General features: G+C 52.0%; 1 protein-coding gene across 1 annotated transcript in view; it reads left to right on the plus strand.

Moving 5' to 3' along the window:
• The first annotated feature begins 3,310 nt into the window (after positions 1-3,310).
• LOC137541507 (tubulin-specific chaperone D-like) overlaps positions 3,311-11,748 on the plus strand; it is a 162,292-nt gene continuing 153,854 nt past the window's right edge. Inside the window, exons 1-2 of the mRNA XM_068262841.1 lie at positions 3,311-3,489; positions 3,708-3,755. Of these exons, the coding sequence (XP_068118942.1) occupies positions 3,318-3,489; positions 3,708-3,755 (220 nt within the window). The 5' untranslated portion in view covers positions 3,311-3,317. The remainder of the gene's footprint in view (positions 3,490-3,707; positions 3,756-11,748) is intronic.

Here is an 11,748-nt window from a genome sequence, read left to right on the forward strand (position 1 = left end):
GTTGGAAGAAGTTGCTGTTGGAGGCGGTTTTGGTACCATTCTTTATTTGTGGCTGTTGGTTTTTTTTTGGGCAAAATTGTGAGTGAGCCTACTCTGTTGAATTGGAAGCAACCCCACACATGAATGGTGTCAGGATGCTTTACTGTTGGCATGACACAGGACTGGTGGTAGCGCTCACCTTTTTCTTCTCCTGACAAGCCTTTTTCAAGATGCCTCAAACAATTGGAAAGGGGCTTCATTAGAGAATATGACTTTGCCCCAGTCCTCAGCAGTCCAGTCACCATACTTTCTGCTGAAGATCAATCTGTCCCTGGTGGTTTTTTGGGGGAGAGAAGTGGCTTCTTTGCTGCCCTTCTTGACACCAGGCCATCTTCTAAAGTCTTCGCCTCACTGTGCATGCCGATGTGCTCACACCTGCCTGCTGCCGTTCCTGAGCAACCTCTGCACTGGTTGCACTCCGATCCTGCAGCTGAAACCTCTTTTTAGGAGACAATCCTGGCGCTTGCTGGACTTTCTTGGATGCCTGAAGCCTTCTTAACAAGAACTGAACCTCCTTTTCTTGACATTGTTGATGATTGTATAAATTGTTGATTTAGGTGCAATCATAGTAGCCACAATATCCTTGCCTGTGAAGCCTTTTTTTTTTCCCCTTGCTGCATGGGACAGAACAGAACAGAACAGAACAGAACAGAACAGAACAGAACAGAACAGAACAGAACAGAACAGAACAGAACAGAACAGAACAGAACAGAACAGAACAGAACAGAACAGAACAGAACAGAACAGAACAGAACAGAACAGAACAGAACAGAACAGAACAGAACAGAACAGAACAGAACAGAACAGAACAGAACAGAACAGAACAGAACAGAACAGAACAGAACAGAACAGAACAGAACAGAACAGAACAGAACAGAACAGAACAGAACAGAACAGAACAGAACAGAACAGAACAGAACAGAACAGAACAGAACAGAACAGAACAGAACAGAACAGAACAGAACAGAACAGAACAGAACAGAACAGAACAGAACAGAACAGAACAGAACAGAACAGAACAGAACAGAACAGAACAGAACAGAACAGAACAGAACAGAACAGAACAGAACAGAACAGAACAGAACAGAACAGAACAGAACAGAACAGAACAGAACAGAACAGAACAGAACAGAACAGAACAGAACAGAACAGAACAGAACAGAACAGAACAGAACAGAACAGAACAGAACAGAACAGAACAGAACAGAACAGAACAGAACAGAACAGAACAGAACAGAACAGAACAGAACAGAACAGAACAGAACAGAACAGAACAGAACAGAACAGAACAGAACAGAACAGAACAGAACAGAACAGAACAGAACAGAACAGAACAGAACAGAACAGAACAGAACAGAACAGAACAGAACAGAACAGAACAGAACAGAACAGAACAGAACAGAACAGAACAGAACAGAACAGAACCTTTGTGGATGTAGAATCAAGACAGGAAGCAGTAAAGGCCTGGAGGTGCCTGGCTGGCCCCGACCCGCGGTCCGCAGCGTCGGCACCCCAGGCCTGCGGCCTGGAGGTGCCTGGCTGGCCCCGACCCGCGGTCCGCAGCGTCGGCACCCCAGGCCTGCGGCCTGGAGGTGCCTGGCTGGCCCCGACCCGCGGTCCGCAGCGTCGGCACCCCAGGCCTGCGGCCTGGAGGTGCCTGGCTGGCCCCGACCCGCGGTCCGCAGCGTCGGCACCCCAGGCCTGCGGCCTGGAGGTGCCTGGCTGGCCCCGACCCGCGGTCCGCAGCGTCGGCACCCCAGGCCTGCGGCCTGGAGGTGCCTGGCTGGCCCCGACCCGCGGTCCGCAGCGTCGGCACCCCAGGCCTGCGGCCTGGAGGTGCCTGGCTGGCCCCGACCCGCGGTCCGCAGCGTCGGCACCCCAGGCCTGCGGCCTGGAGGTGCCTGGCTGGCCCCGACCCGCGGTCCGCAGCGTCGGCACCCCAGGCCTGCGGCCTGGAGGTGCCTGGCTGGCCCCGACCCGCGGTCCGCAGCGTCGGCACCCCAGGCCTGCGGCCTGGAGGTGCCTGGCTGGCCCCGACCCGCGGTCCGCAGCGTCGGCACCCCAGGCCTGCGGCCTGGAGGTGCCTGGCTGGCCCCGACCCGCGGTCCGCAGCGTCGGCACCCCAGGCCTGCGGCCTGGAGGTGCCTGGCTGGCCCCGACCCGCGGTCCGCAGCGTCGGCACCCCAGGCCTGCGGCCTGGAGGTGCCTGGCTGGCCCCGACCCGCGGTCCGCAGCGTCGGCACCCCAGGCCTGCGGCCTGGAGGTGCCTGGCTGGCCCCGACCCGCGGTCCGCAGCGTCGGCACCCCAGGCCTGCGGCCTGGAGGTGCCTGGCTGGCCCCGACCCGCGGTCCGCAGCGTCGGCACCCCAGGCCTGCGGCCTGGAGGTGCCTGGCTGGCCCCGACCCGCGGTCCGCAGCGTCGGCACCCCAGGCCTGCGGCCTGGAGGTGCCTGGCTGGCCCCGACCCGCGGTCCGCAGCGTCGGCACCCCAGGCCTGCGGCCTGGAGGTGCCTGGCTGGCCCCGACCCGCGGTCCGCAGCGTCGGCACCCCAGGCCTGCGGCCTGGAGGTGCCTGGCTGGCCCCGACCCGCGGTCCGCAGCGTCGGCACCCCAGGCCTGCGGCCTGGAGGTGCCTGGCTGGCCCCGACCCGCGGTCCGCAGCGTCGGCACCCCAGGCCTGCGGCCTGGAGGTGCCTGGCTGGCCCCGACCCGCGGTCCGCAGCGTCGGCACCCCAGGCCTGCGGCCTGGAGGTGCCTGGCTGGCCCCGACCCGCGGTCCGCAGCGTCGGCACCCCAGGCCTGCGGCCTGGAGGTGCCTGGCTGGCCCCGACCCGCGGTCCGCAGCGTCGGCACCCCAGGCCTGCGGCCTGGAGGTGCCTGGCTGGCCCCGACCCGCGGTCCGCAGCGTCGGCACCCCAGGCCTGCGGCCTGGAGGTGCCTGGCTGGCCCCGACCCGCGGTCCGCAGCGTCGGCACCCCAGGCCTGCGGCCTGGAGGTGCCTGGCTGGCCCCGACCCGCGGTCCGCAGCGTCGGCACCCCAGGCCTGCGGCCTGGAGGTGCCTGGCTGGCCCCGACCCGCGGTCCGCAGCGTCGGCACCCCAGGCCTGCGCATTTTCAGCTTCTTTTTGAGAATTCTAAAATGTGGAGAACTGCAGTGCGTCTTTTGAACTCTTGGAGTGCTGTTGAGTAGATAGGTAGTGCATAAAAAGGCCATTTTAAGCCTTTGTTTTGTGTTTTTAGGTGGGAGCCGTGAGAGTCTCTAGTTCAGAATCATCACCATGGCGGCAGACCGTGCTGAGCAAGAGGAAGATGGCAGCCCGGAGATTGTATTGAGCGGTAACATCTTGGGATCTTTTACGGAGAGCAAACAGACACGAGACCTGATTGTCAACCTGCAGATGTCCTGTATGGAGCCGGTGAGCAGAGAGCTGTGCGCACAGAGGTTTAATGGTGAGTGAACCAGACTGCGAATCACTAGATCCATATGTGTGTGACTGCGGGACATAGTGAGTCCTGCTGATCCAGAATCTGTTTGGGGGGAGAGGTGGAGGGGGGGATTGCCGGGGTAATAGATTGAACTCTGTGCGTGGGGATTAGGCAGGGGTAGGAGATGAGAAGCCTGTATGTTCCTTGTCTGAGTCTCACCATCCTCTCTTCTTTCATTGTAGTTATGGACAATTATCAGGAGCAGCCTCACCTTCTGGATCCACATCTAGGTAAGTTATTTTCATAGCCATAGACAATAGAGTCAGGGCCAGCAAGGCACCTCCAGGCCGCAGAGAAATGTTGCTAATGTTAATAAGTGTGGAGCCAGTTGACACTTCACTTTGTAAACAGATCACTTTGTGATCAGGGCCGCTATATCAGGATCATGGCTTCAAAGTGATGGGTTCAGATCAGGGTCATGGCTACAGAGTCATTGCTTTAGATTAAGTTCATAGTGTCAGATCACGGTCAGGACTCCAGCCAGTGGCTCAGATAAGTCATTGCGTGGAGTTGTGGGTTCAGAACAGGGTCATGGCTACAGTGTCGTGGGTTCAGATCATGGGTGTGGCTCCAGAGTCATGGGTTCAGATTAGGGTCATGGGTTCAGATTAGGGTCATGGGTTCAGATTAGGGTCATGGGTTCAGATTAGGGTCATGGGTTCAGATTAGGGTCATGGGTTCAGATTAGGGTCATGGGTTCAGATTAGGGTCATGGGTTCAGATTAGGGTCATGGGTTCAGATTAGGGTCATGGGTTCAGATTAGGGTCATGGGTTCAGATTAGGGTCATGGGTTCAGATTAGGGTCATGGGTTCAGATTAGGGTCATGGGTTCAGATCAGGGTCATGGGTTCAGATCAGTCGTGGGTTCAGATCAGGATAATGGTGTTTACATTTTTAACCAATTTCTGACTCTGATGCCTATTATTTGTATGTAATCACAAGTGAACCCATTCAGTTATAACGTTTTTATTATTACTATTTAGTATTTATATAGCTCTGACACCTTACACAGAGCTGTACACAGTATATTGTCTTATCACTTAAAGAGGAATGTTAACCAAGGAATAAACTCCATTCCAGTCAGTAGCTGATACCCCCTTTCCCCTGAGAAATATTTCCCTTTTCTCTAATAGATCATCAGGGGAGTCTGTATGGCTGATATTGTGGTGAAACCCCACCCATAGTGTAATGTCATGGCCATGGGTCCTGACCGTTTGCTTTCTGAGAACCTCATTGCATTGTGGGAAAGAATGGCATTTTCCAACTGTCAAGCAAGCAGTATTTCACTCTGTGCATAGAACTCTCAGTAATGAACATTCCGCACAGATCACCTGGCAGAACTAAAGACGTCACAACCAGTGATACATTTCAGAATGTTAATCAGGGAGAGGAAAGATTTTTACAATGGGAAAACACTGACTAAATAATCTGTAAATACTATTGTAAACCAATGTTTCTCACACCTGTCCTCGTGACTCCCCAGCGGTGCACGGTTTGCAGGCAACCTCACTTATGCACAGGTGGGGTAGTTAGTGTCACAACTAGGTGGATTGCATGTAGCTGAGACACTAATTACCCCACCTGTGCATAAGTGAGGTTGCCTGCAAACTATGCACTTTTGGGGAGTCATAAGGACAGGTTTGGGAAACTCACAATAAGCAATTTTATTGTTGTTTTCACTACAATTCCTATTTTACTGTCCCTCAGAGGGGCTCCCAATTGAATGCCTACCATAGCCCCATGTCTATATTGTGTAGTGTATGTATCATAGGCCCAGTGCACACCAAAACCGCTAGCAGATCCGCAATACGCTAGCGGTTTTGGGAGCTGATTTCAGAGCGATTCTAGGTATGTTTAGAGAGGTTTTCTAAACATACCTAGCGGTTTTGCGTGCGTTTTTGTGTAGCAGATTACACATATTGTTACAGTAAAAGCTGTTACTGAAAGGCTACTGTAATAAAAATGCCTGGCAAACCGCTCTGAACTAGCGTTTTTCAGAGCGGTTTGCGTTTTTCCTATACTTTACATTGAGGACGAAACGCTTCTGAAAACCGCAAACGCGCAGCAGGAGGCGCGTTTGCGGCTTGGCAAAAACCGAAAACCGCCGGTGTGCACCATCCCATTGCAATACATAAGACAAGCGTTTTTAGAGGCGGATGCGGCCGGCGGATCGCTCCAAAAACCGCTCGGTGTGCACTGGGCCATAGTCTGTATGTTTTTGGGATGTGGGAGGAAACTGGAGTGCCCGGAGGAAACACATATAGACACGGGGAGAACATACAAACTCTGTTCTTTGTTATAAGGTTACTGAATGGCCAATAAGTTGCAAATAATTCATAGATGTAGAATTATGCAACCTTCTGGTTAGTTCATTTAAATTGCATATATTTGCATAATTCTGCATAATCTCAGTTTTATTTGCATCTCATTAACCACTGACCCATCTATAGCCTTCCATTTGTGAGGGTTGTATATTATCTGGAGTATTCACACTGGCAGGGATGACACGCCTTGTATGGTAGGAAATGTATATTTACCATTTATTTCCTGTATGTGTGTGTAATTGGAGGAGGTTGGACATGCTGTGGATAAAGAAATCTGAGTTGGGAGTTTTGCTTGTCCGAAGCCCTGCATAGCAGTGTGAGTTATGGGCCCAGCACACTTCCGTTGCACTGTGAGCTTGCTTTTGACATACTAAAGATCGATCGATTATTTAGTATGTCAAAAGCAAGCTCACAGTGCAGCGGAAGTGTGCTGGGCCCGTAACCCAGAGGTTGATGGATCAAAACCATCCTCTGCTAGGCATGAATTCATTTTTGCACCTCGCTTTATCGCATGGGTAAACCGGTTTCCATAGCCCTGTAAGAGAAAGTGTAATAAGGGCCCTGCCGTAACATAGATATTACGGTAGCAAAGACTACTCCTGGGCCTTTCTTGTAGTTGGAGATGAGTGAACTGTGACATCACACTTAAAACAAAAAACAAAACAAAAACAAAAAACACAGCAAACAGAGAAGCTTCCCCATATTGGAGCATTGGATTTGGTAAAGTCTTAAGCCAATGTGTTGACTCACCACACAGCCCTGCACTAGTGTTGGGCGAACATCTAGATGTTCGGGTTCGGGCCGAACAGGCCGAACATGGCCGCGATGTTCGGGTGTTCGACCCGAACTCCGAACATAATGGAAGTCAATGGGGACCCGAACTTTTGTGGTTTGTAAAGCCTCCTTACATGCTACATACCCCAAATTTACAGGGTATGTGCACCTTGGGAGTGGGTACAAGAGGAAAAAAAATTTAGCAAAAAGAGCTTATAGTTTTTGAGAAAATCGATTTTAAAGTTTCAAAGGGAAAACTGTCTTTTAAATGCGGGAAATGTCTGTTTTCTTTGCACAGGTAACATGCTTTTTGTCGGCATGCAGTCATAAATGTAATACATATAAGAGGTTCCAGGAAAAGGGACCGGTAATGCTAACCCAGCAGCAGCACACGTGATGGAACAGGAGGAGGGTGGCGCAGGAGGAGAAGGCCACGCTTTGAGACACAACAACCCAGGCCTTGCATGAGGACAAGAAGCGTGCGGATAGCATGCTTTGTACCACCATGCAGTCATAAATGTAATAAAGATAAGTGGTTCAATAAACAGGGACCACGCGGCAACGCTAACCCAGCAGCAGCACACGTGATGGAACAGGAGGAGGCGCAGGAGGAGAAGGCCACGCTTTGTGAGACACAACAACCCAGGCCTTGCATGAGGACAAAAAGCGTGCGGATAGCATGCTTTGTACCGCCATGTAGTCATAAATGTAATAAAGATAAGAGGTTCAATAAACAGGGACCACGCGGCAACGCTAACCCAGCAGCAGCAGCAGCAGCAGCACACGTGATGGAACAGGAGGAGGCGCAGGAGGAGAAGGCCACGCTTTGTGAGACACAACAACCCAGGCCTTGCATGAGGACAAAAAGCGTGCTGATGGCATGCTTTGTACCGCCATGTAGTCATAAATGTAATAAAGATAAGAGGTTCCATAAACAGGGACCGGCAACGGTAACCCAGCAGCAGCAGCAGCAGCACACGTGATGGAACAGGAGGAGGCGCAGGAGGAGAAGGCCACGCTTTGTGAGACACAACAACCCAGGCCTTGCATGAGGACAAAAAGCGTGCGGATATAGCAGCAATGCTTTTTGCCGCCATGCAGTCATAAATGTAATACAGATGAGAGGTTCAATAAACAGGGACCGGAAACGCTAAACCATCCCAGATGTTCATCGGTCATGTTACTTGGTTGGGGTCCAGGAGTGTTGCGTAGTCATTTCCAATCCAGGATTGATTCATTTTAATTTGAGTCAGACGGTCTGCATTTTCTGTGGAGAGGCGGATACGCCGATCTGTGATGATGCCTCCGGCAGCACTGAAACAGCGTTCCGACATAACGCTGGCTGCCGGGCAAGCCAGCACCTCTATTGCGTACATTGCCAGTTCGTGCCAGGTGTCTAGCTTCATGCCCGGTTTCAGGTCCAGCGGTGCCAGCCACAAATCCGTCTGTTCCTTTATTCCCCTCCAAATTTCCTCCCCTGTGTGCTGCTTATCCCCAAGGCAGATCAGCTTCAGCAACGCTTGCTGACGCATGCCAACAGCTGTGCTGCACTGCTTCCACGATCCTACTGCTGCTGGTGCTGGGTTAGCATTTCCGGATGAGGTACAGCTTTGAGATGCGTTGGAGGAGAAGGAGTCAGAGAGGTAGGTGCTGCTGTTGTTATCCAGCTGTTTGCGGCGTGGGCAACACCCGCGCCGTAGCAGGTGAGGAATCGCTGCCAGGCTCCACAAGGTTCACCCAGTGCGCGGTAAGGGAGATGTATCGACCCTGGCCGAACGCACTCGTCCAGGTGTCAGTGGTGAGGTGAACCTTGCAGGCAACGGCATTCTTCAAGCTTCGGGTTATTTAGCTGACCACGTGCTCATGCAACTCAGGCACTGCAGAGCGCGCAAAGTGGTAGCGGCTGGGAACCACGTAACGTGGGATGGCCACTGACATCATGCCCTTGAAGCTGTTTGTCTCCACCACTCGATATGGCAGCATTTCGCAGGCCAGAAGCTTGGCTATGCTGGCTGGCTGTTACTGCCACGGCCCGGGGGTCATTTGCTGGCAATTTCCTCTTGTGCTCAAACATCTCAGAGACAGACAACTCAACCGTAGCGCTGCACACCGAAGGGCTGTTGGTTGTTGTGTTTGATGAACACTGGGAGACCTCAAGAGCACTAGTCCGGAAAGTGACAGTGTCAGCATCGTCTGATGTTTGTGAATGTTGTGAACCACGCAATGGCTGGGCTACTGCTGCTGCTGAGGCGGGTCTGGTGGTGAGTCTGGTGAACCCAAGGGAGGCAGTGTTGCTGGTGGTACCCTGTCCTGCCGCGTTTGCCCACAGAGTGGGATGTTTGGATAGAATGTGGCGGCTCATGCTGGTGGTGGAGAGGTTGTTAATACTTTTCCCCCTGCTCAGGCGGGTCTTGCACACCTTGCAAATCGCCATGGTAACATCCTCAGTGCAGTCTTCAAAGAAAGCCCAGACTTTAACTGGCTGAGGACTCGGACCTCGTGCGTGATGTGCTGGTGCTGCTTAACCCACTGCTGGACGCTTGAGAGGTCATCCAAGTAATTATCTGGTCCTGTTCTTTTGGATCTGTGAGGGTTGTTGTCCTGGACAACATGGGCAGTATTGAGTGGGTTTTCTTGGGTGCTCCCCTGTGGCCTGTACGTGAACCGTCAGGGGAAACACCTCTTCCCTTGCCCCTCCCTCTTTCACCGGATTTCTTCCTCATTTCACTTATCCTTAAAGTACACGCTGACTGGCAGCAGTACAGTGGCAGTACAGAAATGCTATACAGTGGTGGGTGAGCGGTGTACCACTATTGTCAGCAGTGACACAGAGCACAATGCTATACAGTGGCGGGTGAGCGGTGTACTACTGTTCCCAGCAGACACAGAGTGGAAGTAAACACAATGCTATATAGTGTGGCTGAGCCGTGTACACAGAGTGGCATTAAACACAATGCTATATAGTCTGCTATATAGTCACCCCGAACAGGGTGATGTTCTGCAGAACCCAAACAGTGGCAAACACTGTTCGCCCAACACTACTGGGAGGGAACGCAGATTTTAGTACCTAAACACACGATACAACATGTTTTCCGGGGTCGGACTCTGAGGCACATACAGATGGTCCCGATCATCATCCTCATCATACAACTCTTCTCCTGAGTCTGACCCACCCACCACCTCTGCCACCCCAACATCCCCAGACACAGACCCCTCATCGTCCTCAACATTAACTTGGGATGCTGGCCTGAGCCAGACCTCCTCCTCCACATCAGGCCCCATCATCTCCTCAATGGCAGCCCTCATTAATCGCTCTGGCGACGGACTGATGGACACAACGTTCTCCTCCGGGGAGGGCTGCTGCTGACCACTGGCTGCTGGGGTGGATGTTATAGCTTGCGTGGGGCGTTGGCTGTTGCTGTTGTTGGGAGTGCTGCTCACAGCGGAGGTCTCTGGGGAACTCATGTTGAGCTCATATAGTGGTTGACGGTGAGTGGAGTATTACTGATCCCAGCAATATACACACTGACTGGCAGAGTACGCAATGCTATATAGTGTGGCTGAGCGGTGTACACAGAGTGGCAGTAAACACAATGCTATATAGTCTGGCTGAGCGAGCGGTGTACTACTGTTCCCAGCAGAATCAGAGTGGCAGTAAACAATGGTATATAGTCTGGCTGAGCGGTGTACACAGAGTGTCAGTAAACAATGGTATATAGTCTGGCTGAGCGAGCGGTGTACTACTGTTCCCAGCAGAATCAGAGTGGCAGTAAACAATGGTATATAGTCTGGCTGAGCGAGCGGTGTACTACTGTTCCCAGCAGAATCAGAGTGGCAGTAAACAATGGTATATAGTCTGGCTGAGCGGTGTACACAGAGTGTCAGTAAACAATGGTATATAGTCTGGCTGAGCGAGCGGTGTACTACTGTTCCCAGCAGAATCAGAGTGGCAGTAAACAATGGTATATAGTCTGGCTGAGCGGTGTACACAGAGTGTCAGTAAACAATGGTATATAGTCTGGCTGAGCGGTGTACACACAATGCTATATAGTCTGCTATATAGTGTCAGTAAACAATGGTATATAGTCTGGCTGAGCGAGCGGTGTACTACTGTTCCCAGCAGAATCAGAGTGGCAGTAAACAATGGTATATAGTCTGGCTGAGCGGTGTACACAGAGTTTCAGTAAACAATGGTATATAGTCTGGCTGAGCGGTGTACACAGAGTGTCAGTAAACAATGGTAAATAGTCTGGCTGAGCGGTGTACACAGAGTGGCAGTAAACACAATGCTATATAGTCTGGCTGAGCGAGCGGTGTACTACTGTTCCCAGCAGAATCAGAGTGGCAGTAAACAATGGTATATAGTCTGGCTGAGCGGTGTACACAGAGTGTCAGTAAACAATGGTATATAGTCTGGCTGAGCGGTGTACACAGAGTGTCAGTAAACAATGGTATATAGTCTGGCTGAGCGGTGTACACAGAGTGGCAGTAAACACAATGCTATATACTCTGGCTGAGCGAGCGGTGTACTACTGTTCCCAGCAGACACAGAACAGTAAACAGAATGCTATATAGTGTGGCTGAGCGAGCGGTGTACCACTATTCCCAGCAGACACAGAACAGTAAACAGAATGCTATATAGTGTGGCTGAGCGAGCGGTGTACCACTATTCCCAGCAGACACAGAACAGTAAACAGAATGCTATATAGTGTGGCTGAGCGAGCGGTGTACCACTATTCCAAACAGACACAGAACAGTGAACAGAATGCTATATAGTGTGGCTGAGCGAGCGGTGTACCACTATTCCCAGCAGACACAGAGTGGCAGTAAACAGAATGCTATATAGTGTGGCTGAGCGAGGTACACAGAGTGGCAGTAAACAGAATGCTATATAGTGTGGCTGAGCAAGCGGTGTACTACTATTCCCAGCAGACACAGAGTGGCAGTAAACAGAATGCTATATAGTGTGGCTGAGCGAGGTACACAGAGTGGCAGTAAACAGAATGCTATATAGTGTGGCTGAGCAAGCGGTGTACTACTGTTCCCAGCAGTGACACAATGACAGGGGGGACCCTGGCTAGCGTGGCTGGAGCGCGAACTACCCTGCCTGCCTACCCAAAGCTA

The sequence above is a fragment of the Hyperolius riggenbachi genome, chromosome 12 (assembly GCF_040937935.1).
Source record: "Hyperolius riggenbachi isolate aHypRig1 chromosome 12, aHypRig1.pri, whole genome shotgun sequence".
In the NCBI taxonomy this organism is placed as follows: Eukaryota; Metazoa; Chordata; class Amphibia; order Anura; family Hyperoliidae; genus Hyperolius; species Hyperolius riggenbachi.